This window comes from Aspergillus nidulans, chromosome V (assembly GCF_000011425.1).
Source record: "Aspergillus nidulans FGSC A4 chromosome V".
NCBI lineage: Eukaryota > Fungi > Ascomycota > Eurotiomycetes > Eurotiales > Aspergillaceae > Aspergillus > Aspergillus nidulans.
The window spans coordinates 1,057,916-1,082,836 of NC_066261.1; the positions used below are offsets into that span (position 1 = coordinate 1,057,916).

Genomic DNA, 24,921 nt, shown 5'->3' on the forward strand with positions numbered 1-24,921 from the left:
AATCCGAGATACGCGGACTTACGCCGATATACTCGAGCCGATCCCACCATAAATAACGTAAATACGTGACTTACAATCCTCTGCACTGACGCTATCCTTTTGACTTACAGATAGAAATAAAACATATTCATGGACAAAGACGAAAACCAAGTCCTTGCAGACTATCACCTCTCTACCCCCATAACTTCCACCTCGGGCCTTCGACAAGGCCTAACCTCCTATGGAGACGCACACTTCTCCCTTTTTCTCCGCAAGGTCTTCGTCAAAGCCCTAGGCTACTCTGAAGACGCGCTCTCAAGGCCCATCATCGGAATCATCAACACCTACTCCGGATTCAACCCATGCCACGGCAATGTGCCGCAACTTATCGAAGCCGCGAAGCGCGGGATCCAGTTAAATGGCGGTCTTGCGGTTGAGTTCCCTACAATCAGTGTACACGAGTCGTTTTCGCATCCGACGAGCATGTTTCTGAGAAATCTGATGAGCATGGATACGGAGGAGATGATAAGGGCTCAGCCATTGGATGCTTGTGTTATGATCGGCGGTGAGTTTACTTTCCCGATGGCGGATGGGACTAAAGGATGTCCTTAGGATGTGACAAGACTGTTCCTGCACAACTGATGGGCGGCATATCTGCAAACAAGCCTATTCTTCCCCTAATTACTGGGCCGATGATGCCTGGGAGTCATCGCGGGCAGAGGATAGGTGCTTGTACAGACTGCCGGAACAACTGGGCTGCTTTCCGTGCTGGCGAACTAGACATTGAAGAAATCTCAACCATCAATGAAGAGCTTGCCCCGACGGTGAGTTGGGATCTGGACGTCGAGTCGGTTGACCCAGACTAAAGAGTCTAGATTGGAACATGCGGCGTTATGGGAACGGCAAGCACAATGGCGTGCATCACCGCTGCTCTTGGTATGATGCCACTACGCGGAGCATCTGCACCAGCGGTGTCGTCTGCAAGAGCTCGAGTTGCTGAAGAGACAGGTGCGAATGCAGTAAGGGCAGCAAACAGCAAGTGGAAACCACAGGATATCCTATCGAAGGAGTCTTTTCTGAACGCCATCACCGTTCTACAAGCAATCGGCGGATCAACAAATGCAGTAGTGCACCTTATGGCTATTGCGAATCGACATCCAAAGGTACAGGGTGTGATAACCTTACAGACGTTTGAAGAGGTTGGATGCAAGACACCGCTACTGGTAGACCTCAAGCCCAGTGGCGATAACTACATGACTGATTTCCATAACGCCGGGGGCATGTTAGCGCTCTTACATACTCTTCGACCCCTCCTCCATCTCTCAGCCATGACAATTACCGGCCAAACGATAGGCGAGCTCCTGGATGCATCGCCATTCAGAGGTTTCTCCCTATCCCAGAAAATCATCAGACCACTCTCAGACCCTCTCTACCCTTCATCATCGCTGATAGTGCTGCAAGGAAATATAGCGCCCAATGGCGCGGTCATGAAAGCCTCCGCCTCCAAAGACCGCAGACTTCTTACGCACACCGGGCCTGCAGTTGTCTTTGAGAATTCCGCCGACCTCGCCAGACGCATTGATGACCCGGATCTCGATGTCACGGCAGACTCAATCCTTGTTCTCAAGAATATAGGACCGATCGGGAACCCCGGGATGCCAGAGGCAGGACTCCTACCTATCCCACGTAAACTAGCTGCCGCAGGCGTAAAGGACATGCTTCGAATCTCAGACGGCCGTATGTCCGGCACAGCCGGAGGGACGATCATCCTTCATGTATCGCCGGAGTCGGCTGTGCCCGAGTCACCGTTTGGTATTGTACAGACAGGCGACCTTATTACTTGTGACATTGAGAGCAGGGGACTGCACCTGGAGATATCAGGGGAAGAACTAAAGTCGCGAATTGGGGCTCGGAAAGCAGCGGCTGCTGTAAAGCCGAGGCAGAGGGGGTATCGGGGGTTGTATGAGCGGTCGGTCAATCAGGCGCAGGATGGTGCCGACTTTGATTTTCTCACGGCAAACGGGGGATCTAGGGATTAGCTTAATTCTCTTTTCTAGAAAGACTTAATAAGTTGAGACATGTTTCTTTACCTGGATCTGGAGCCAAAGACCCGGAGTTAGAGCCCTGACCCTGTGCCCTATGCCCGCATTTGCCCGAAACAGCAAAACGCGGCGCGTCCGACAACGCGTTCGACAACGCGTCTTGTCCAGTGCTTCTCGACTGCGATAAGGCATCTCCATACAAGTTCTGGATAGTGTGTTCGTCGGGACCAGCGGTTTAGTTACGACATGCTGAAAAGAGTACGGTGATTTACTCGGTTCATTCGGTCTTCCTAAACATATCTTCGAAAATGTCTGATCCCGTCCGACCTAGGGGCAGGCCAGCCCGTAAGTTCAACTTAACCTGACCATTAATGCAGCGCTTACAATAAACGAACCTAGACACACCCGGAACGACGGTTCTGACATATACCCCTGACGGCCGATACATTATCACTGGAGGCTCGAATTCCGCGATCCGAATCTATACCGATGGAGAAGATGGGGAACCCAAAACCGTGGAAGAAGGCGCCGATGCACATCTCGCTATAGGAGCTACGGTAGGCGCAGCTTGTATTCTTAGCAGCTTAGGGATGCAGGCTGATATGCGCAGAATGAGTACTTTTTTATGGGCGCCGAAGACGGCACAGTCTGGCAGTACGAAGTCAAGTCGGGGAGAATGGACAAACTCCTTACACGCACTGCGCTGGCAGTGCGCGATATCGCCATTACGAAGGATAATGGATGGGTTGCTGTCGCGAGCGAGTAAGTTGACTACCGCTTACCATGACTTTGACGGTATCAGCTGATGCGGGCTAGTGAGCTTACTGTAAAACTGGTGAACATCGAGGACATGACCAAGGTCAAGTATATGAGGGAACAGACAAAGGGAACGAAACACATCACCTTTGACCCGAATGGAAGGTATGTTGCGGTGTCGTGTACGGATGGAATCGTATATCTCTACTCAATGGACACCGAGGAGCCCGAACTGGCGCGGAAGCTAGACGGTGTGATCCGGCGGCTCGAACCCGAAGATGAAGCGACCGCGAGGGTGGTCTGGCATCCTGATGGTACTGCATTTGCGACGGCGGATGCGAGCCGGGATATTGCCTTGTTCTCCGTGGGCGAGTGGAAGAAGGAGATGTCGTTCTCTGGTGGCCATAATGGGGATATCACGGCCATGAGTTGGTCTCCTAACGGGGCGCTCATGGTGACCGCTGCAAAGGACGGCCAGGTGCTGCTCTGGGAAAGTAAGACGCAGAAGATTCTCCATCGATACAACTTTCCAAACGTGATCAACCTCGCATGGCATCCGACAAAGAACGGTGTCTCACTCACCACGTCAGACGGAGAGATATTCATCTTCGACGGATTTGTGCCCAAGGACTACCAAGCTCTACTTCAGAAGCCGCTACAAGCAGCACCTATATTTCCCGGCGCATTGACTGAGATATCCGATAATGTGCAGCGACCCTTGGCGAGTCGGCCTAAGGAGGCACTGCGCAGGGGCAGCATTGACTCGCTAGATGATATCCTGGGTTACGACCAAGACATGGAAGACTTTGTCGAAGACGACGATGGAGCTGGTTATGTTGAGGATGTCAATGGGTTCGGGAAGCGCACGAACAAGCATCTGGGTGATATTGAGGGTCATATGGATAAACGGACATTGACATCGTTTCCGAAGCCAAAGATCCACCCGCCACTTCAACCTGGTAGCACGCCTTGGAGGGGGAATCGCCGGTATTTATGTAAGAGCACCGTCTCCTAACATGTCACGTACTGACAGGATAGGCTTGAACTTGACGGGTGCTGTGTGGACTGTGGACCAGGAAACCCATAATACTGTGACGGTGGAATTTTATGACCGGGAACTGCACCGTGACTTTCACTTTACTGACCCGTTTTTGTATGATCGGGCATGCCTAAGTAAGTCAACTATTCCGGATGTAATCGCCTACTAACAGCATCAGATGAAAATGGGGCTCTTTTCTCAAACAATCCAGTTGATGATAGCCCTGCCACGATCTTCTATCGTCCGCATGAGACGTGGACAACGCGAGCAGACTGGAAAACTACGCTGCCAAAAGGAGAACACATTCGAGGTATGAGGGCAGTTTAGTTTATGGCATCAGAAACTAACAACAGCAGCGCTGGCGCTTAGTGATTCGTACATTGTCGCAGTAACGACAAAAGACTATGTTAGAGTATATACATTATATGGCACACCTTTCAGGGTGTACAGACAGAAAAGCCCGGCCGTGACCTGCGCCGCCTGGAGAGACTATGTTATGACCATAGGCAACGGACCGCTGGGAAGCGACGGGCGAACGGGGACGCTGCGGTACTCGATCGAAAACGTCAAGCGCGACGAAATATGCCAGAACGAGGATGTTGTGGCTATCCCGGAAGGAGCTGAGCTGAAAAGCGTTTTCTTCACAGACATGGGGGTGAGCATTTCCCTATTGATTTGAGACCTATCTAACTGAGTAGGACCCTTGTATCTACGACACGGAAGGCGTGCTGCTGGTCCTGCAGCACTGGCGCACCCAAGGCCAAGCGCGCTGGGTTCCACTCCTCGACACAAAGCAGCTGGAGCGACTGGCAAGCGGCCGCAAAGAAGAAACGTACTGGCCCGTCGCAGTCGCGCAGGACAAATTTCACTGCATCATTCTGAAAGGCGGAGATCGATACCCGTACTTCCCACGACCAATGCTCAGCGAATTCGATTTCCAGATCCCCATCTCCGACAAGCCCAAGCCGCAAGAGGAAGACGAAGAAGGAAGCACCGCGCGCAACGACAGTATGCGCCTTGAGGAATCTTTTGTCCGTGGTAATCTCCTCCTCTCACTGTTCCAGGACCTCCTTTCGGCCACGCACGCGACGGCCACGCAGCGCGCTGAATTGTCGCGGAAGGAGCTGGAGCTTGACAAGGTGCTTCTGCAGCTTCTGGCGATCGAGTGCCGAGAGGGCGAGGAGCGGGGCATGAAGGCGCTGGAGCTGGTGCATATGATGAAAGACCGCAATGGGAAAATGGTTGAGGCGGCTGTCAAGGTTGCGCAGCGGTATAACCGGGGCGTGCTGGAGGATAAAATCCGGGACTTGGCGGCGCGGCGGTATGCAGGGGAGGACGACGACGATGAATTAGCATTTTGATGAGTGTATGAAATACTAGCTGTTTAATTGATACCTTGATTGATTGATATCGGACTGGATACGCTGGCGGTATTTTTTGGTAGTTGAGGTACTCCGCAGAGTCCAGACATAGTACTGCAACGGGCCTGTGGGTCAACGTCATCATTTCAAGTATCTTCGAGTTTCCATTCTCCAAATTCCAATTCTTCAATTTACAACTATCTGATAACGAGTATTCTAATGCATTAATCACGCCATTATCGTCTCCCGCGATGCCGAAGTTCGCTCTCTCTCGCTCATCCACTTTTGCCTCTTCCCGCACTACTCGCTTCTATCGATTTCGCTCGAACAGCTCAAGATGCGCGTCTTCTCACTCTCAAATCCGCCATGATATTCCTCGCTCACCGTCACCTCAAGCCCATCTTCCTCTCCTACCCTCTCAATCAGGGCCTGGATTCAGCTTCAAATACTCGCTCACAGACGACCTTACTCCTCCAAACGACCACAAACCCCCCGATGAGCGGATCATAAAGCTTGGAAAGAGTATACTTCGCCTTCCGTGACCACTGTATATCTTAAAGAATATAAAACTAACATTTATATATAACAGCTCTACGAATCCTCTCGCCTCTCCTCCCGACGATTCTCACGAACCCTCTTCCCCCACACATACTCTCTCCCAACGTAACCCTCCACCTCTTTCCCTCGACGCACCCGCATCTGCCCACCGTCAAGGGCCGCACTCTCTACCGCGCCGCTTTATGGGCTGTACCTGTAGCCTGGAGCAGTGTCCCGCTGGTCGGAAACGTGAAGCTGCAAATTCTCAGCGAGAGGATCGTGCGTGGCGGGATAGTTCCAGATCCACAGGTGGACACGGCGCATGGAACACAAGCCAAAAATGGGGATTGCGGTGATGAGAGGCTTGTAGTGCGCTGGCGGACGGAGAAGCCGAACTCTCATTCATCTTCGTCTTCATCTAAATCCGAGACTTCAACATTATCAACTGCATCTTCATCCCCTCTGAAGCGAGATCCGAAAACCGGCGACGAATCCAAGACAAACACGAACAAAGGCCTGAGCGTTCTTCTTGGTGGGGATGCTCCGATCTTCAAACTTTCGCGCGACGACCAGTTCACTGGCCTCTTTATATTCTCTTTCGATGAAGAAGGCCGTGTTCTGACGCAGACAATCGAGCATGCGGAGGACGCAGGTGGCTGGGAGCGCACGGCGAAATTTGTCACTCTCACAGATTGGCTGATTGGGAAGGCGAGGGGATCGTTGGATACGCCACAACCGGCCGGGTTGTGCTGTTCTGGTACTGGGCAGGATCCTGGTCATGGTCGAGAGGGCCGGTGGCGAAGTGATGAGGCTGAAAAGATAAGGATCTCGGGGGCGTCTGGATCTTCGTTATAATTCTTCTATTTTCCATGCTCGATGGTTGCCGAGATGATAGAATGCTGGCGTTGTATTTATCTGGACAATCTCCTCTCTTGTTATTGGACTGTATTATACTACATACCTATATCCCAATGAATGATTGCGATGCAGTGAATAATTCACGTACAACAGCCACTGTCCAGCAGCAGCAGTAACATTGCTCTAATCAGAGACTATGTATACCATATACAACAGCATAGGACATATATCGTACATACCTAGCCCAGGCTCACAGAACAATAAGCCTTGGTATATGCAATAGAGTCATCGTACCGGTTTTCCTTCACCAGCAGCAGGAGGAACAGCCGGTGCCCTCAACCCTAAAAACACACCCATACAAACCCCAGCCATAACCACACTGCCAGTCAAATACGCAACCTCCCTTCCAACCCACCAAAACAGAGTACAAAACAGCACTGGTCCCGCCGCGCGTCCGACCTGTCCCCAGCTCCTCAGCCGTCCCAAAACAACGCCCCTCTCCTCCTCCCTAGCTTCCAGTGACCCGAGCGCATTCAATCCTGTCACAACTGACGCACTTGTCACGGCAAGGAAAGTAGCAGCTGTATAGAGACCAGCTATTGATGTGACCCGTGACAGCAGAAAGAAGGAGATTGTTGCGCTCGCAACGCCGATTCGAACAACGAGGAGAGGCGGGAGCCTGCGCACGACTGTGCCTTGGAGGAGTGAAGCGATGAGACCCATTGTTGACAGGAGACGACCGTTCAATGCGGCAGGAGAAGCGGTGGAATTCGTGTAGAATGTTGCCGTCAGGAAGGGTAGAGAGAATTCCATACCAGAGAAGGGGAGGAGGAAGAGCAGGTGTAGGATGTTAAGGGTGGTGGGGTTGTTACTGTATTGATATGTCGAGCTTTTCGCCTTGGGCGCCTCCTTCGTCTTCTTCGAGTCCTCATTCAAGGTAGGGGCCGAAGTCGAGGAGCTCCCTGTAATCTGCGGATGTGTCTCTGGCAAACAAGCGTAGATGTAAACAGTTTCAAGCAGAATAAGCCCCAGGCTGACCCCCGCTGCCGTCGCAAACGGATTCGCCTTAACAGTCATAATCCCGGACAGGTACGCGCCTAGGGCAGGTCCAAACGTGAACGCGATACTGAAGCACGCGCCGACCAGCGCCATCGTCGACCCGCGTTGACTTGGCTCACTGATATCCGTCGCGATCGCATGCGCAAGTTGCACATTGCCTTCACTCAGCCCTCCCACGATGCGACTCGCAAGGAACGTTCGGAAATCGGTTGCAGCAACCCACAGCGCAACGCTGAGTGTGTTTCCGAGCATTGATGCTAGCAATGCCTTGCGGCGGCCATGCTTGTCAGAGAGCCGGCCGATCACGGGGGCGGCAATGGCTTGCAGAAGTGAAAACAGGGAGCCAAGGGCGCCGCCTAGAAGGACGATGTCGTAACGAGAATCGATGGGTTTGGCGAAAGCATTCTTGTAGGCGTTCAGGTAGTGGAAGACTGTGTTTAGAGGGGAGGATGGGGAGGGATCACGCTCGCGGTAGAACGATAGTAGGGAAGGGAAGAGGGGGAGGATGAACGTGAACGATATCTGCCATTTTTGCACGTTAGGAGTTATATTGGATGTTCCAGATGGCAAGCATACCAGGTCTAGTAACAAGGAAGTCATCAAAACCTTGAGGATCTTCTTGCGCTGTTCTGCGGGCACGGCCATGGTGTGCTAGCAAGCAGGAAGGGGTTCACTGGTCAGCGTCCAGGAAAGGAAGAGAGAACAGCATTTATATGGTGTGTTCAGAATAATTAATGCAAGCTGTCCATCTGATTCATTCCAAATCATTCAAGTTCCAGACAAACAAATTATGTCATTCGCTCAACCCAGCCCCACGAATCATATTGAATATATATTATGGAGTAGGCCCACCATCGGCCAGGCTTATGCTATACTACAGCTTATTACTTCGTATACGCTATTCGCATACGAGGTTTACGAGGAATCCAAGCGAGTGGATAGCCTACAGCTAAATACATATATATTGAGAGGCATTAATGCCCACGAGCATATTTGGGATTGGCATCAACGGCGCAAAAACGTCACTTGTCATATTTCGCCAGCACCTCAATCCTGTAGTGTCTGTCATAGTCCTACAAGATCATTTCTAGTAAGTGTATAACAGAGACAACTGCTTCATGACTATGAACACCATCTATCAGCCCACCTAGATTCCCGCCGTTAGCAAACAACTGCCCAATCCTTTTCCAAGATTTATAGATATGTCGGCAAATAGGCCAAACTAGAATACAGGTGAAGGGAAGATAATAGAGCGCGTTACCAAAGGCAACGCAACAACTATATCAAGAGAATATAGAAAGAGATATCGATCGAAGAACAACCAGATGCACGCTCAATAACCACAACACAAATGCCAACAGAAAAGTTTTGCAGGACCTCCCGGAACCAAGGAATTGGTGCAAAGTCTTGTTGTATCATTTCGAAAATTCATTGCTTTCGTGAACCATAACACCACCATTATCCATGAAGAGATATGATATATTATAGGAATTGGAAAGACAGTCGGCCTGATGAGCAGGTGGTCGAGAGGGAATAGATGAGGTGTAGAGAAAATAATCGTGCTCAAGCATATTCCCTTCATGTCGCATAGTCGGTTCTGTTACTGAGCAGCCGGGGTGGCAGCGGGTGCTCCGTTAGGTCCTCCACGTCCACGGCCGCCGCGGCCGCGGCCGCGGCCACGACCACGGAAGTCACCACGGCCACGACCCCGGAAATTATCGCCTCCACGACCACGACCGCGGCCCCGACCTCGGAAGCTAGACTGCCTTTGGTGGCGGCTGCCCACCTGCTCAAAGTCGTTTTCAGTTTTTTCTGCGTCCTCGGAGGCAACGTCGGCGGTTATGTTGGCCGGAGTCGCCTGGAGGCCAGTTTCCGTCTCAGCCGGGTCACGAGGGATCTCTACAAAGCCCTCAGTGTTCGTGGAAGAGGCAAGAGGGTCGCTGTTCGGCTCCCATGCGGATTCAGCGACCGCGTTTGCACCTTCCCCAACAAGTGTCTGCGGCGGCGGAGCAACGCTCTCAGCCTCATTTGTGGAGGCGGTGGCGGCGTTGTCTATAGCAGCTTCAGTGACATATACCGGGTCCTGAAGTTCGGTGGAAGCGGCGTTGGCTGTAGTGGGATCGGTCGCGGCCTCTGGAGCGGGCTGCGAAGCGGCTGACGCGACTGTCTCCTGTTCGGAGAGCTGCTTAACACGAGCGACTGCGTTTTGATGAGTCTCAATCTCAAGTACATTAAGTGAGGGTATAAGAACTTACAGGTGACTTCAAGCTTCTCGCCGTCAACACTGACAACCTTCTCATCGGCTCCATCAATGAGTTTCTGCATCGAGGCAACTGCATCGAGGTGGCCTCCGTAGACCTGGGCGAGGACACCTTCGAAGGCACGACTCTCAGCCGTAGTCTCGTCCTCACCACGATGTCTTCTGATGGCAGCAGTGCTCAGGAACCTGCTCACGCTCAGCAATTGCTGAGCGGCATCCTCCTTCTTTACTTCAGGTGTTTGCTCTGCGGGTGCCGGTGTTGCAGTGGCAGCCTTCTCCCGCAGAGCCTCCACCTCCTTGTGCGCCTTCTCGAGCTCCGCCTTCTGGCTGGCCAGACGCTGTTCGTAGAATGTCGCAAACTCCTTGTAGTGCGCAATCTGCTCCTCCAGCTGCGCAATGGTGGCCTGAAGAACAGGTTTCTTCAGTGCCTGTGCCTTTTGATCCTCGTTGATCTTCTTCTCCGCAACGAGCTCGTCGAGCGTCTTGTCGGGGTTGTTGGCGATGACGGCGTCCACTTTGGAGGTAGCGTTCTAGGTTGAGTTAGTATGAAAATGCAAGGTAGCGCAGCCGAAGCTACTAACCAGCTTCTTCACATTGTTGCGCAAGTTCCTATGGATTAGTTAGCATTGTGTTAGTCCACCGCAAACGAAGAATATGAAGCGAGGCGCGCGCAGAGCTTCGAATTGAGCATACCTCTGAAGTTCTCTGTAGTGTGGAAATTCGACAAGCTCTGAAGGTACAGAATTGGTAACACTGTTGGGCTTGACGTCTGAAGGAGAGGGAGACTGCGCAGGGGCAGTGTCAACAGCAGCTGCAGCCATTATGTAGGTGGTGGAGAATGTAGCAGATGAAGCTCGAATGTGAAGTTATGGTAGATAATTAGAGTAGTATAGAACGGATAGAAAATTCGAAATTCAGACAACAGCCTGGAGACACAAAATGCAGCAAACAGAGAGAAAGAAGAGAAGTTGACGTGTAGAAACAAGTGGAGGGCAGAAGAAAGAAAGCAAAGGCGGGCCCGTCACCGATCCTCAGCGCCGCCTTTGTTTGTCGCGTGCAGTCAAGGGTCGCCCAACACTGACACCAGTGTCAGTGTTATTAGTCGATAATGGCATTTACTTCTGTTAGTTTCGTCTTAAAATGATGTAGATGCCTATACTTTATGAAGTACGGTATCTAGCGTACCTGGCTACTCTGTAGTAGCGCTCACATACGAGACTCTGCCGAGCTAAACCACCAACGTGAAGCAGCAATTTATGGTTATACAAGTGATCATTGAATTGGGTATCATGGTTCCTAGAAAAAAATGACGCCAGAAACTCCACTAGGCCCTGATATCCGACTTCATCCAGCTTAAATTATAATGACAATTCTTCAGTTCTGCGCCAATGTTCCATACCCCAAACAAAATGCGTAATTCTGTGCAAGCGTCTATTGCAAGGGAATCGATTCTCAATCATCCTTTGAACTTCCGTAGCGTTTTCTACAACACCAGATCCTGTCAGTATTATGCTTCGAACTGTCGCGCGCATCGGCACAAACCTCCGTCACTTTGCGAACAGAGTTCGGACTGATACTCTTTTCGCCAGCCTTATGCGATCGAATTGAAGCTTCACGCATCAGCCTGCTATCGTCAGAAATGTTCAATTGTAGATCGCAGAGGTATGCGCTAGGTGTGGTGTAAAATCGGGATCGGAGGACTAGAGGAGAAAGGTAATAAGACTTGATTGACTTACTCCTGCATGAAGAGCATGTAATCGAGGAATATCTAGTAGTAGAGCCACTGGTTTTAGCAAATATCGATGTTTGTAGTTCGAGGTATGCTTGTTTACCAAGATATCTGCGTTCTTGCTCAAGCTGCGGTTTGCATGAGCCTTGACTATCCGCTTCACGGTCGCACGGGGATAGAGCTTCTGGGTGGCGGTCATTCTCCTGGCGTCAGAAGGCCCTTTGACTCGAGCAAGGATTATGTCCTGGAGTATCTTGATTGATGTTGGTGACGCCTTGTCAATCGCAGCAACTGGATGGGGTGGGATTATGTAATCAAACAATGATCGGAGACTGCCGAGGCTGGAATGTATGATGTACTCGGAGTGATGCAAACGTGCAGTCCGCCTCATGTTGTTGGTGATTGTATTAGAAAAGTCTATAAATTCTAGCTAGCATCTATAGCCCGATAGTAACCCGGGAGCGAAGGTATTTCCAAACATAAAAAGCCGCCGCAGATCCCATGGCCACCCGCCACGCGACAAAGATATAGAGTGCAAGTCGAATCCTCTGGTAATAACCTCTAAGCATAATGCCCACCGCATAAGCACTGCCGTCAGGGCTTTTGTCAGAAGGGCCATAGTACCTTCCAACTCCAAGTCCTCCAATGCCGACTTGATTGCGGTCATCATTCTCGTGCACTTCGACAACCGGTAGCGCTGCCGTTTCGCCATCAATAGCTGTATTGCTCGGTCGGCGGCGCGCTCCAAACTTTACCTGATGCATATTACGCTTTCGCAAACGATAGGTAAGAATATTCACGATCAAGCGCAAGTCAGGAGACGTGAAATTGGGGTATTTCCATAATTGAACGGCTGTGTGAGGGGGAAGCATATCCAGAAAGTCGGCTAGTATGCCGAGCGTAAGGCCCCAGAGAAGGAGTGGTGGGGCCTGGTTTGGGCCATGCTGCGAATTACAAAGTGTGGATTTCAATTTTTGAAGCCAGGTCGAAGTTTGCGCTGTCGCGAGATTGCGCTTGAGGTTCACACTGCACTGCAAGGATTCCGTTGGCGTCAAGCTGATCGCTGAGAATTGCATGTAGCCCATCATGGCTCGGCTGGCCAGCCGAGCCATGAGTCCTCCTGTACTTGCAAGCCGTTGTGTCATGTCGACATGTTCTACCGTTCGCGACGATGGAGATAAGAGGACGTTTAGGGATACCCAGTGAGTTGACGCGACTTCATCTGGCTGCAGTTCGAGGATGGGGGAGTCGCATCCTGTTAGGAGAAAGATGTACGGGCATAGAACCATCAACCTAACAAGATCAGTAAATTCGTCTAGCAGACAAGGGGGAATCGTACGGAACGCTGCCCCAGCTCGATGTTACAATACGCTCAGGCAGATTCCCTACGTATATGCAGTCGTCCGTTGTCAAATCGAGGCCCACTTCTTCCCAAGCTTCTCGAATTGCAGCTGCTCGATCATCGGCGTCCTCAGGATCTCGCTTGCCCCCCGGCAGAGCAACATGGCCGGTCCAGCGGTCGCCAACGCGCGAAGCTCTTTTGATGAACAAAACTTCAGGGTCTCCATTCTGCACCCACGGTTGGGAAAAGAAATTGTTCAGTTGCTCTGTCACCGGGGCGCTGGTATCATTTGCAATAATCGAGGATCGGTCTGGCCGATGTTTGTACGTAGGTCGGACTCGAAGGACTAGAGCGACGGAGGCTCTTTTCTTGCATTGCGGAGGGTTGGGAACGTGAGGATAGGTGTTCTGGTAGAGATCTAACAGGACATGATGGAGAGAGGAAGACAACGCAGGTGTTTGCGGCGAGGTTGAATTATCGGCTTGCATGAGGTCGAGGACGAATGGGATGATTAATAGGCTGTTTAAATGAAAACAAAGTCACGCATCGAGCATATTACGCCGTAGGTACTCGATAGATAACGGTGGAACTCCGGCGACGTCAAAACTAACAAATCGCTTCGAGTCTTTGAACAAAATCCACTAATGCCGGGTCACTCCCGGGTCCGCCGCATTTTACCTTGAGTCGTGTTGTTCCCAATTGGCCGAGGTGGGTTTCTGGAGGGAGCTCCTGCTGCACGTGCTCGAATGTAGCGAGGGAAAGCGTCCAGCTGCTTCACTAGAGCGCGCCTGCCTTTTTAGACCAACGAGCTATCTTTGGAGCTATTTTTGCTATGTTTCCCCTCCATCGCGATAACTGAAGAATTTTCTTTGATCTTGGATTGATCTACGATTTTCGAATTCTGACAACACACTTTATTGGGGGATCACTCATTTGCCTCCTAGGTGACCGACCGTTAACTACTCAAGCTTGATCATACGGACTACGGGTCTCCCCCACTTAAAACGGCCCGTTCTAGAGCAATTGGGCTACGATGCGTTACGGGAAGACCTTGCGAAACTCGATATATCCACCATGGAGTAAGAGCTACATCGACTACAACAAGTTGAAGAGGCTGCTCCGGGAACGTGATGTCATCGGCGACGACAGTGATACCGACGCCACATGGACTGAGCAGGATGAAGAAGCATTTGTCCAGGAACTTCTGAATGTGCAACTAGATAAGGTCAATGCCTTCCAGGTGCAGACCTCTCAACAACTGAGGGAACGCACCTCTGCGTGCGAGGACAAGCTCCGACCTTTGGCTCAAACCGAAGGAGATACTCCGGCTGTTGCAGAAGAAGATAGGATCAGGATCGCCTCTGAGGTGCTTGCAGAATTGGACAGCATCACCAAGGAGGTCAGTGAGCTGGAGAAATATAGCCGTATCAACTTCACGGGCTTCCTCAAAGCCGCCAAAAAACATGACCGGAAACGGGGTGCTCGGTATCGTGTGAAGCCTTTACTACAAGTCCGCTTGTCGCAACTACCCTTCAATTCGGAAGACTATTCACCCCTCGTTCGCAGGCTCTCGGTGGTCTATTCTTTCGTTCGAGAGATCCTGAGCACGAAATCTCCGGAGCCAGAGCCTGGATTTGGCCAGGATAATTACTCCTCTTACAAGTTCTGGGTTCACCCAGACAACATGTTGGAAGTGAAAACCCTGATTCTACGCAAGCTGCCGGTTCTTATCTACAACCCCAAGTCTTCAAAGGAGCTCGAGACTCACGCCAACGACCCTACCATTACGTCGTTATATTTTGACAACCCTCAATTCGATCTCTACACGCAAAAAGTTGCCCGCAGCCCTGAAGCTGGTTCGCTACGACTACGATGGACCGGAAACCTCATCGAGAAGCCGCCGATTTACTTGGAGAAGAAGATTGTGACGAGTGACAACTTCAGCAACGAGGTGAAGGTTCAGTTGAAGCAGAAGCATGTCAAGGAGTTTCTTGATGGTGAATATCATTTAGAAAAGCAGGTTCATCGGATGGAAGATATGGGAAATGGAGAGATGGAACATGCAGAATCTCTAAAACGGGATGTGGAAGCATTGCAATCCTTCATCAAGGAAAACAACCTCCAGCCTATGCTTCGCGCCAACTACACCCGAACAGCTTTCCAAATCCCGGGCGACGATAGGATTCGTATCTCACTTGACACGAATTTGGCTCTCATTAGAGAAGACTCTCTCGACAAGGAGCGCCCCTGCCGTGATGAGAATGAATGGCACCGTACCGACATAGATAATGCTGCCATGGAATATCCCTTTCCCGCCATTAGGAATGGTGAGATAGTGCGATTTCCTTACGGCCTGTTGGAGATAAAGCTGCGTGGAAGTGCCGCGCATAATTCGGAATGGGTGAAGGACTTGATGGTGTCACATCTTGTCAAGGAAGCCCCGCGGTTCTCGAAATTTGTCCATGGTGTCGCGCAGCTTTTCGAAGACCATGTGAATAGCTTCCCTTTCTGGCTCTCTGAACTTGACAATGACATTCGACGTGACCCTGAAACCGCATTCCATGAAGAGCAGGAACGCCAGGCAAAGAACGCCGAGGAAGACTTGGCGGTTGGAAGCTTCCTGGGAGCAAGATCTCCTCCTACACGGCCGCTTGTAGGATCGCCTATTACCAGATTTGCGGATGCCGAGTCGCCAAGAGCCCAACGAACATCACAGGCCACATTGTCTCAACTTACACCCGCTGCAGCGCCAGACCGTCCGCGCGATGGTGAAAGAGAGCAGCAGGGAGAGCCTGCACTGCTTCAACGGCAGGAAGAGCCGGTAACACAGTCTCGCTTAGCCGCTTTATTCCCATCATTCACTGGGAGAAGACGCTCTGTTGTTCTTCCTCCGGGTGTCAAGGAGCCCGGATGGTGGATCAAAGACACAGGACCAGTCCGTGTTGAAACTAAGGTTTGGCTTGCAAATCAACGAACTTTTATCAAATGGCTTCATGTTAGCATTTTACTTTCCTCTCTTTCTCTCGGTTTGTATAATGCCGCAGGCAAGCACAACGATATAGCGCGCGCACTGTCTATTGTCTACACCGCATTTGCCATTTTTGCGGCAACCTGGGGATGGTACATGTACGAGAAGCGCGCAAGACTTATTCGAGCACGAAGCGGGCGCGATCTCGACAACACATTTGGGCCTATCATCGTGTGTATTGGATTGGCAGTTGCATTGATCCTAAACTTCGCTTTCAAGGTACTTACCTTCTCTGATACTGATCCAGCAGAAGCTGACATGACTAGTACGCCTCCACCGTTGAGAAGTTGCGCAGAACACGGCCAGTCGATATGACTACCGTTGAGGGTTCTTTTTCAATGGCCGCGAACCCGGAAATCTGGGATCTTCCGGACCAACAGCCTTTAAATTGACGCAACTCGTGGTCCTTGCGATACCACACTCATGAGAATGCGTCTTTGATTACATCGTTTACGGCGTTGCATCGATTACGGCGCTGATGAATTCTCACGAAGCCGGCCAACAGCCCATATGTTCTCGGCGCGTTGTTGTTCTCATAGGTAGATAGTTCAATTTCTGTCTTTTTTAGTGTATAATGCCTCAGCCCGAGAATCATGAATGTGCTCTATTCACATAACCACATATGTATATTTGCTACACGGAAAGATTAGTACAAGATCTCCTGCTCTTTACTGACTTTCTATTAGCTTACAAAGCACAAAGCATGTGTTGGTGGTAAGTATCTTGTTCATCAGACTTCTGCAATATGGAAATCAAGCGATGAGTTCACAACGGCCCAGCGAACTCCAGTGGTCATTACGGAGGATGTCTCCGGCGTCAGTCATGCTGACAAATCCAGAAGTACATCATGGAGCCCTCAAGAACTATATTATACCTCCGATCTACAGAGTATAAATATATAGACTCCCCACCGCGCTTCCAAATCAACTCCAATGCATATATCATACCATAAATTTTGAACAATCCACTCCAGATCGGTCCAGAATGACAAACTTCAACATCCAGATCATTTCCGACAGCGTCTGTCCGGTATGTCCCGTTCGAATAATCCCCCCCAAATCTCCCAGTTAATCCGAAACTAAATTCCTCAAAACCAGTGGTGCTACGTCGGCTACCGCCGCCTCTCGCGCGCTATAACTACACATAAACTCACCAACCCGCTGGACACGTTCACCATCACTTGGTCCCCATTCTACCTGAACGCGTCTTCCCCAGGTTATCCCGGTGTGAATAAGCGGCAGTTCTACGAGAACAAGTTCGGGGCAGCCCGAACGGGCGCGATCTTTGAGCGCCTTGCTGCAGTAGGCGAAGGCGAGGGAATTAAGTTTAGTTTCGGCGGACAGACGGGGAAGACGAGGGACTCGCATCGGGTTATCTGGTTGGCTGGGAAGAAAGAGAGAGAGCAAAGGGAAAAGGGCGAAGGGGTTGCAGGGAAAATTGAGAACGGTGTGATAGGGGGCCTGCAGACCAGGGTTGTGGAACGGCTATTTCGGGCATACTTTGAGGAGGAAAAGAATATTACTGAGCGTGCGGTGTTGGTTGAGGCTGCAGTTGGAGGGGGTTTGGACAAGAGTGAGGTGGAGGGGTTCTTGGATTCGGATGTTGGAGGGGTGGAAGTTGATAGGGACGCTGAGGGGGCAAGAAGACAGTTTGTGACGGGCGTGCCGTATTTCATGGTGCAGGGACAGTATGCGATCGAGGGAGCGGACGAGCCGGAGACTTTCTTGGAGGTATTTGGGAAGATAAAGGCCGACGGGCAATGAATGATCTGTATGACATGTAGCTCAGTTTGCGAAGGGCATGCTGAAGAACAATTGACTTGATGTTAACTAATGCTAAGGCTAGCTACCTTCCACATCGCAATTGGATAAACAAGCTGGACACCATAACAACCCACAAGCCGATCCAAGATAGAAGCATTGCTGCAGACGCCGGTGGCATGCAAAATTCTAGGAATACATGGAATAGAAGTAGAACGCTGGTGAAAACGGAGACAGAACAAGCCATCCAGCGCCTAAGCAGTTGAGACACGTTAAGGAAAGGTAAAATCGAACAATACCACCATAACTCATAGCGTATCGTGCTAAAGTAGAGATGTCTCAAGAGATGCGCTGCGTGTAAGTCTAACAACTAACAGCCCTTACCCATAGCTTGCTTTACTGCTGCGTCGTCTGTTGGAGTTGGAAGTCAGGGATATACTCGAACGTGTCTTTCTCTGGACTGTAGCGGTACGCCTTAAACTCCACGCCGTAAGGCTTCGGCTCCAGCATGTACAACATCCCCAAAGGTACGTCTAGATCGGCGACTTCGTCACGTTTCAGACCGCGGAAGTAAGCCAGGAGAACGCGCGCCACAGAGCGATGAGTAACTAGGAGCACATGGTCGGTCATCCGCTCCACTTCGATGATAACGGTTCGAAGTCGATTGATGACGTCCAAGTACCCTTCGCCACCGGGGCCAGGATAGCGGTAATAGAGCTTATTCTTCTTGCGCGTTGCATATTCGTCGGGAAATCTCTCGCGAATCTGTTCGTACGTCAAACCCTCCATTTCGCCTGCGTAAAGTTCGTCGAGCATCTTCATCTGCTTGACATCGTAGTCGTCTTCGTTGAAATGTTCGACAGTTTGCACTGTGCGTTGCATCATGGAGCTCCAGACACAGAAATTGCGAGGTCGGTCCCGGGGTATGTACGAGGGGTTTGGAGGAGTGCTGTCTCCAGCGCGTGGTGGCATTTGAGACATCATGTCCTTTTGTCGCTGGTTCAGCTCCCATTCCTTTCTCTTTTCATTGATGAACCGAGTAAGCGCCCTTGCGTAACGGTGACCGTTCTCGCTGAGTTCCGAATCACCACCGATACGACCGGCCTGGTTGTCTTTACTCTCACCGTGTCGGGTAATCCATATCTGCCGCGGAGATAAGTTGAAGTTAAGTAGATAGTACACGACCTGTGAGGAGAGGAAACCGTGGGTCTGATGGGAGACGAGTTTGCGTCCGACGTCAATCATACGAATGTATGGCATGTTCAATGACTCTTCGTACTCGCCAAGTGGGTGGTAGGATTTTTCATACAAGGCCACGCGCTTCTTGAAGTCTTCAAGAGCCTTGACGGGATCCTGGTCCCTGTAGTCCGGTCCGGACAACTTTAGGCGCATATTCGCCTCCAGAAGTACGGGATCTTCGCAACTGCTCTCAAGGAACAAAACCCCGAGCTCCGGCCCCGCACGGTTGCGGATATGGTCCATGATTGTCTTGCGGCGTTCGAGTGTGCTGTTGGTTGCGTCCAAGATGCCTACACTGCCACCATCTTCGAGGATGTAGTCCAAAAGCTCATCGAGTGTCTCCAAAGCAACCTGCTCTCTTAACTTCAGAGCCTTTTGGTTCTTAGGATCGAAGAAGCTCGCGGACTGGTCCATTGGTTCCGGAGATGCTTCCGTGATTCGTTGCTGGTCTTGAGAATCAGCTTCGCTTGCCGGAACCATGGTAGAGCCTCCCGTTTCTTCACCATTGACAAGAATCTTGGTGGGAGGGACGACAGGCGGTGGAAGGGCGTTGAGCTCCGGGGGTGATTCGTGCTGAGGCGCAGGGACGGCCTCTTTCTGCGCAGATGTCATCCCACCAACACTAACGCTGAGACGCCGTACAGAGTCAACAAGCTCCTGCTGAACTGAGCTCTTTCTGTGAGGGGCAGCGGGCGACTTCCCCGCAGCTACGCGGCGACGTTCCCCAACGTTAAAGATACGAGTATCATGTTGGAGCCAGTTCAAATAGCGAGCGAGTTTCTTTGTTACATAGCTTTTGCCTCGGGCTGGGAGGCCGACCATGACAATGACCAGCTTGGCGCCGAGGTCCCGTTGAGCGATGCGTCCATCAGGCGAGACTTTGGACTTGGTGAGGCCGGGGATATCAAGGGTGGTCGCACGGACACGGCTGGGTGTGGAGGCCTGACTTGCAGCGGCACTGTCGGCGATTAGCGTTGTCAGAACAAAATGCCCAAGATAGCAACAAGATCAGAGGCTATTATAGCGAGGCAAGCGAGTAGGATAAAGGGTATACCTCGGGGTCCACAAGGCTAGCAATACCCCAACGCAACGGGTGTCAAGAGTGTCAAGCACAGATCAGGGGGGATACAGCCGAGCGAATCTAGACTGCGAACAAGCTCTGGGACAGAAAAGCAATAAACCAGAATCCAACCAACGAGGAGCAGTATGACTTACAACTGTGGAGACGAAGGTGCGGTAGAAATCGGAGTGTCTGTTAGGGCGAATCCGACACCATCCCTAGAGGGCCTGGATGCGTGCGGTTTCCTGTGGGAATCGGAATGCAGGTCATTCCCTAGCGCTCTTCCGGCGACGGTTTTCGGAGGGGGCATTAAAGTAGCATCTCTTTCGGTCATCGGCTTGCCGTTCGACGCAGTACCGTTGAAGTTGATGCCGGAGCTAGTGTTGCGAGAATAATCGGGCGAAGAGGATGCACTTGTCATGATCGCTGAGCGGGCAATGTCAGTGAGTTGGGCCATACCCCGCGAGTGGTGCAGGGATTTGCAGCCAATACGTGTGTCAAGGTAGGACGAGTTTTGACTAGAAAAGAAGGAAAAAACCCCGGGCGGGCAGGACGGGCCCAGCTGCAGAATTATAAATGCCCCAGCAAGCTGGGAGAACGATAACAGCGAACAAAAGGAGGCAAAGGCAAGGCTCTGCAGTCAGAAAAGAGGGGAGAGCTTGTGGTGCTCTGCAGTGCAGATGGGCGGATGAGTCAACCGGTTCGAAGCACACAACCGTTTCTTCGTCCCAACAACTCGAACACCTGCCGGCAGGAGATAATACTATAGGTCCAGTATCGACTAAATGAAATTGCAGGGTATCAGTTGATATCTCTTTGTCACTGGAGGTCGCTTTTGCTTTAATAAAGCACGGATGAACCGGAATAACTGGGCCGGGTGCTATGATGTCAAGGCTAAGCAATCGTGATGCGCTCGAGACGAGGGACTCTTTAAGTATTGCAGCTCCACGGTCCACGGTTCACGGTCCACACCCCGTATCCAACGCTATCTTACGGAGGACTCCGTAGTATTCAGTACTCCAAGTTAAAGATGATGTTCTGGGTTCTACTATGTACTGTAGATCACAAAAAAGTAAATTGGCTTGGCTCTGGCCCCTGATGGCCGCACGGCGGATAAAGAATGCTTGGCCCAAGTAAGGTGCATCACAACAAGTTGACCTCTGCCCACCATCTCTGCCCACAAATCCAGTTTGGCTACGCCAGGAGACCGCGAAGTCAGGTCAGGGTCTGTCTCACTGCAGTTTCTTCCCTCGTACGTCCTCTGTGATTCCGCCTTCCCCCATTGGTCCACGTCGTGCCGGCTGCTGTTCGGACGCTATAATATACTAACTGAACATCAAGCATTCTCGCTTAGCTCGCGGTAACTGAGGCTGAGCAAGTGCTGCGCCTTTGAAACTCGCAAGTTGCCGCCTTACAGTCCGACGGTGAGGCGTTGTGACCCGGGGCCCTTCTGCGTGACGGCCCCCAATCCGCTGAGTTGTGTGGTTTCACCATCATCAGGAAATCATGTCCCGGGTCTCGGCACCAGTCCCGTGGACAGTCTCATGATTTCCAGCTCAAGGCTGTCACCCCGTCCGCTCCGACTCGTCAAGTATGGCTGCTGTTGACGTGGGATGGGAAGCAGGTAGCAACCATAGCGGTGGTATGCTGCGGAATTCTTGGCGCTTGGCAGCCACCGTATGCTGGAGGGTACGTACGTGGTGGTTTCCAGTTGGCACTGTTAAGGTTGTTCGCATACATTTTCCATGACAATACGAGCTCGGATCTGTTAAGCCTACTTGTCCAGCCTCAGTGTTAAAGCGATCAGCGTGGCGTAAGCGGCGATACTCAGGGCCGTCAGGATAACTACCGCATTCCCGCTGGTTCTGAACTTATGTCGATGTACTCCGTCGTCTCCTACCTCAGAGAAGAACTGTCGGTTGCCCTGCTGGCGTCGAAAAAGGCCGATGATAAGTACCCCTGTACCATAGACGGCGAATAAAGCCCCGGTACTGTAGAACTCATTCGTAAATATCTTAAGGACCACAAGGGCAAAAGAGAACTGAGAGAGAGCTGTCCGGATATAGGCGCCTTCGAAGGTCCGTTGTGCTGCCCGTACTTCCACAATCTCATCATTTGTCAAAGCAACGGTACGGGCACGGTGCATCCGTAAGCGATAGCGATCTGCTGCCCGACGCTGATGTATATTAGTCTTATGTTGAGAGTCCCCCAGCGAGTAAACGACGGTCGATAGTGTTGTACATGGGTGGTACGAATGATCGCCCGGAGAACAAGCTCACCTCAAACATGATTGATAGGCGATGCACTTGAATGCACGACTTGCTAAGTATTATGTTGCCGACAGCCGATACGGTAGAATTTATGTGATCCTTGATCTCACCATTATCTTTGAGGAGCTTATAATATTGCGAGTGTGTGGAGCGAATGAGGCCCGAGCTGCCTGGCTCACGTGGGACGTCAGAAAGTAGAATAGTCGGCTCGTTGAGTCTCAACTAGACACCTACGCATGCGTCAGGAGACACAGCCATGTGCGTGACAACGAGTGATGCACCTTTGACGGTGAATACTTCTTGTCTTTGATAATATGATGCACAAGGTATAGAGTAGTGTTCTCAACATTTGGAATTGGAATCAATGACCGAATTAAGGTGCCGTCAGGAGAACTGCGCCCCTCATTGGACGGGTAACGGTTCTTTTGAAGATCGGTTCTTCCACCAATTATGCTGTTTTATTAACAATTCCTCCCACTGTCGGCTATTGGGATTGCCCGAGAGAGAGCGGTCAATTGCCGCCCCCATCTTTGGTTGGAGTTCCCCACACTCCATCCAGACCGCAGCAAGCGTGAGGTCGGAGAAGGGTCCGAATCTTCAAGGCGCTCGGGCGAGAAGGGCCGCGAGATTGGGGATAGTCTGCCGGGACAGATTAGACCGACTCCGAGTCTCCAACTAACACTTTGGCCTGGCTTTCTCCTCTTTTACACAACCTTCTCTGGCATTATCTCTGTTCGTTTCTCATAAAATTCAATCTTTGGAACGACCAGGTTGCGAAGATGGGCAAGGTGTTCGATGCGGCCGAAGGTATGTTCTCCATATACTACAATTCAGCGCGACAGCTCTTAACTCTATAATAGTTGCAAAGCACAATACAAAAGATAGTTGCTGGGTGATTCTGTACGGGAAAGTATACGATGTACGGGCCTTCATCACAGGACTTTGGCTTTATCAATGCTGACCATTACACTGTCAGGTCACTGATTTCCTCTCAGAGCACCCTGGTGGTTCCAAGATAATTCTCAAGCTCTCGGGTCAGGACGCTACTGAAGAATACGATCCCATTCATCCTCCGGGAATTCTGGAGGAGAATCTCAAACCAGAGGCTTTCTTAGGGACCGTGGACTCCGCCACGTTACCGAAACCCAAGGCTGATGCTACTGTGGCCCAAGAGAAGAAAGAGGAGGAAGATGTGCCGATGGAGGCACTCCTTAACATGGACGATATTGAACAGTTGGCGACCAAGAAAGTTAGCAAGAAGGCGTGGGCCTACTACTACTCGGCATCAGATGACAAGATCACGAAACAATTCAACACAGACGTCTATCGAGCAATTACGCTGCGACCTCGCGTCTTTATTGACTGCTCGAAATGCGACTTAGACATCTCGTGCCTGGGGTACAAGCTCGGAATACCAATTTATGTTTCCCCTGCGGCCATGGCACGTCTTGGAAACCCAGCTGGTGAGGCGGGAATTGCAGAAGCGTGTCGCAGTTTCGGGGCGATGCAGATTATCTCTAACAACGCCTCCATGACTCCGGAGCAGATTGTCGAAAATGCTGCTCCCGATCAGGTTTTCGGATGGCAGTTGTATGTGCAGACGAATCGCAAGAAGAGTGAGGCCCAGCTGGCGCGTGTCAACAAGCTCAAGGCGATAAAATTTGTGGTCCTCACTCTCGACGCCCCAGTTCCTGGTAAACGGGAAGATGACGAGCGGGGCAATGCTGCAACCGGTGCTGGCCAAGGCGAGAGCGGCGTTGGGAAGCAGCTTTTCCAGGGAACGGACCCGACGCTCACCTGGAGGGACACCCTACCTTGGTTGAAAAAGCATACCGACCTACCCATCATACTCAAGGGGCTCCAGACCCATGAAGACGCATATATTGCATCGCTCCACGGTCCCCAGGTCAAGGGTATCATTCTTTCCAACCATGGTGGACGAGCTCTTGATACTGCGCCTCCGGCAGTACATACTCTGCTAGAGATCCGCAAATATTGTCCTGAGGTTTTTGACAAGCTTGAGGTCTTGGTTGATGGCGGTATCCGACGCGGAACCGACGTTGTAAAAGCTCTTTGCCTTGGCGCGAAGGCCGTGGGAATTGGAAGGCCCGCTCTGTGGGGTCTGGGAGCTGGGGGTGTCGCCGGTGTCAAGCGCACATTACAGAGTATGACTCCTTTCGCATTAAAAGCTATAGCGAACTTCCTGACTGTGTTTAGTTCTGGCCGACGAGACGTCCACCGCTATGCGCCTGCTTGGTTGCGAGCGCGTAGAGCAATTGGGACCTCACCATGTAAGCTTCCGGCTCTTATCCCCTTCATATTATACTTACAATCGGCAACAGGTCAACACTCGCGTGGTCGAGCAGCAGATCTACGACGGGCCCCCAGGGCTTGATTACATCCGCTCAGCATACCGTGCGAAGCTCTAGGCAATTTAGACAGTGCATTTAGTACCGTTTGTGATATATATGATCCCCCTTTCTAGACGTGGAATTCAAAAGATGCTAGAGGTGCTATTAAGATACGTAGTTTGGTTAATGTTGTGAAAGTTCCAGCCCAGTACGTACGGGGTTTAGCAACGGAGATAAAGAAAGCCGATCTT

At 51.3% G+C, this 24,921-nt stretch overlaps 12 protein-coding genes across 12 annotated transcripts, besides 1 other annotated feature; 6 read left to right on the forward strand and 6 right to left on the reverse strand.

Moving 5' to 3' along the window:
• Positions 1-24,921: part of a sequence feature (contig 1.88 1..183820(1)) that runs on past both edges of the window.
• Positions 130-2,018, forward strand: ilv3C (putative dihydroxy-acid dehydratase; the record flags this gene model as incomplete). Its single annotated transcript, XM_657650.1, has 3 exons — positions 130-544; positions 592-803; positions 855-2,018. 3 exons carry the CDS (start codon positions 130-132, stop codon positions 2,016-2,018), a joined length of 1,791 nt encoding a protein of 596 aa, XP_662742.1.
• ANIA_10635 (chromatin-binding protein CTF4) lies at positions 2,252-5,224 on the forward strand. Its single transcript, XM_050612196.1, has 8 exons — positions 2,252-2,366; positions 2,421-2,578; positions 2,632-2,783; positions 2,838-3,772; positions 3,816-3,950; positions 3,995-4,126; positions 4,173-4,471; positions 4,515-5,224. Exons 1-8 carry the CDS (start codon positions 2,330-2,332, stop codon positions 5,175-5,177), a joined length of 2,511 nt encoding a protein of 836 aa, XP_050468142.1. The 5' UTR covers positions 2,252-2,329; the 3' UTR covers positions 5,178-5,224.
• Positions 5,391-6,569, forward strand: ANIA_10645 (uncharacterized protein; the record flags this gene model as incomplete). Its single annotated transcript, XM_050612197.1, has 2 exons — positions 5,391-5,699; positions 5,767-6,569. The coding sequence occupies exons 1-2, from the start codon at positions 5,429-5,431 to the stop codon at positions 6,567-6,569; spliced, it is 1,074 nt and encodes a 357-aa protein (XP_050468143.1). The 5' UTR covers positions 5,391-5,428.
• Positions 6,713-8,276, reverse strand: ANIA_05140 (putative tetracycline transporter; the record flags this gene model as incomplete). Its single annotated transcript, XM_657652.2, has 2 exons — positions 6,713-8,153; positions 8,208-8,276. The coding sequence occupies 2 exons, from the start codon at positions 8,274-8,276 to the stop codon at positions 6,858-6,860; spliced, it is 1,365 nt and encodes a 454-aa protein (XP_662744.1). The 3' UTR covers positions 6,713-6,857.
• Positions 9,232-10,712, reverse strand: ANIA_05141 (uncharacterized protein; the record flags this gene model as incomplete). The annotated part of the gene is made up of 4 exons (XM_657653.1): positions 9,232-9,830; positions 9,887-10,421; positions 10,473-10,500; positions 10,585-10,712. The coding sequence occupies 4 exons, from the start codon at positions 10,710-10,712 to the stop codon at positions 9,232-9,234; spliced, it is 1,290 nt and encodes a 429-aa protein (XP_662745.1).
• ANIA_10643 (uncharacterized protein) lies at positions 11,205-11,878 on the reverse strand. Its single transcript, XM_050612198.1, has 4 exons — positions 11,724-11,878; positions 11,628-11,659; positions 11,434-11,515; positions 11,205-11,374 (listed from the first exon to the last, which is right to left on the reverse strand). Exons 1-4 carry the CDS (start codon positions 11,817-11,819, stop codon positions 11,348-11,350), a joined length of 237 nt encoding a protein of 78 aa, XP_050468144.1. The 5' UTR covers positions 11,820-11,878; the 3' UTR covers positions 11,205-11,347.
• Positions 12,058-13,450, reverse strand: ANIA_10636 (NUDIX hydrolase; the record flags this gene model as incomplete). Its single annotated transcript, XM_050612199.1, has 2 exons — positions 12,058-12,913; positions 12,960-13,450. The coding sequence occupies 2 exons, from the start codon at positions 13,448-13,450 to the stop codon at positions 12,058-12,060; spliced, it is 1,347 nt and encodes a 448-aa protein (XP_050468145.1).
• On the forward strand, positions 13,857-16,552 carry ANIA_10637 (SPX domain protein). Its single transcript, XM_050612200.1, has 2 exons — positions 13,857-16,209; positions 16,257-16,552. The coding sequence occupies exons 1-2, from the start codon at positions 13,996-13,998 to the stop codon at positions 16,380-16,382; spliced, it is 2,340 nt and encodes a 779-aa protein (XP_050468146.1). The 5' UTR covers positions 13,857-13,995; the 3' UTR covers positions 16,383-16,552.
• Positions 16,975-17,753, forward strand: ANIA_10641 (DsbA family oxidoreductase; the record flags this gene model as incomplete). Its single annotated transcript, XM_050612201.1, has 3 exons — positions 16,975-17,019; positions 17,088-17,319; positions 17,422-17,753. 3 exons carry the CDS (start codon positions 16,975-16,977, stop codon positions 17,751-17,753), a joined length of 609 nt encoding a protein of 202 aa, XP_050468147.1.
• ANIA_05144 (protein pfkZ) lies at positions 17,794-20,822 on the reverse strand. The gene is made up of 2 exons (XM_657656.2): positions 20,205-20,822; positions 17,794-19,947 (listed from the first exon to the last, which is right to left on the reverse strand). Exons 1-2 carry the CDS (start codon positions 20,504-20,506, stop codon positions 18,147-18,149), a joined length of 2,103 nt encoding a protein of 700 aa, XP_662748.2. The 5' UTR covers positions 20,507-20,822; the 3' UTR covers positions 17,794-18,146.
• Positions 21,492-22,422, reverse strand: ANIA_05145 (uncharacterized protein). Its single transcript, XM_657657.2, has 2 exons — positions 22,329-22,422; positions 21,492-22,225 (listed from the first exon to the last, which is right to left on the reverse strand). Exons 1-2 carry the CDS (start codon positions 22,335-22,337, stop codon positions 21,824-21,826), a joined length of 411 nt encoding a protein of 136 aa, XP_662749.1. The 5' UTR covers positions 22,338-22,422; the 3' UTR covers positions 21,492-21,823.
• On the forward strand, positions 23,037-24,748 carry ANIA_05146 (FMN-dependent alpha-hydroxy acid dehydrogenase family protein; the record flags this gene model as incomplete). The annotated part of the gene is made up of 5 exons (XM_657658.2): positions 23,037-23,126; positions 23,180-23,229; positions 23,296-24,484; positions 24,537-24,610; positions 24,662-24,748. The coding sequence occupies exons 1-5, from the start codon at positions 23,099-23,101 to the stop codon at positions 24,746-24,748; spliced, it is 1,428 nt and encodes a 475-aa protein (XP_662750.1). The 5' UTR covers positions 23,037-23,098.

Excerpts from the sequence above, each read along its gene's own strand:
- ANIA_10643 (XM_050612198.1), bottom strand. The coding sequence starts at position 11,819 with ATGACCGCCACCCAGAAGCTCTATCCCCGTGCGACCGTGAAGCGGATA. Across the intron at positions 11,516-11,627 it reads TACATGCTCTTCATGCAGGA|GCTGATGCGTGAAGCTTCAA; the intron begins GTAAGTCAATCA and ends TGACGATAGCAG. Across the intron at positions 11,375-11,433 it reads CTGTTCGCAAAGTGACGGAG|AAAACGCTACGGAAGTTCAA; the intron begins GTTTGTGCCGAT and ends CTGGTGTTGTAG.
- ANIA_05144 (XM_657656.2), bottom strand. The coding sequence starts at position 20,506 with ATGGCCCAACTCACTGACATTGCCCGCTCAGCGATCATGACAAGTGCA. Across the intron at positions 19,948-20,204 it reads GCACCTTCGTCTCCACAGTT|TGCCGCTGCAAGTCAGGCCT; the intron begins GTAAGTCATACT and ends AATCGCCGACAG.
- ANIA_10637 (XM_050612200.1), top strand. The coding sequence starts at position 13,996 with ATGCGTTACGGGAAGACCTTGCGAAACTCGATATATCCACCATGGAGT. Across the intron at positions 16,210-16,256 it reads TCCTAAACTTCGCTTTCAAG|TACGCCTCCACCGTTGAGAA; the intron begins GTACTTACCTTC and ends TGACATGACTAG.
- ANIA_10635 (XM_050612196.1), top strand. The coding sequence starts at position 2,330 with ATGTCTGATCCCGTCCGACCTAGGGGCAGGCCAGCCC. Across the intron at positions 2,579-2,631 it reads ATCTCGCTATAGGAGCTACG|AATGAGTACTTTTTTATGGG; the intron begins GTAGGCGCAGCT and ends TGATATGCGCAG. Across the intron at positions 4,127-4,172 it reads AAAAGGAGAACACATTCGAG|CGCTGGCGCTTAGTGATTCG; the intron begins GTATGAGGGCAG and ends TAACAACAGCAG.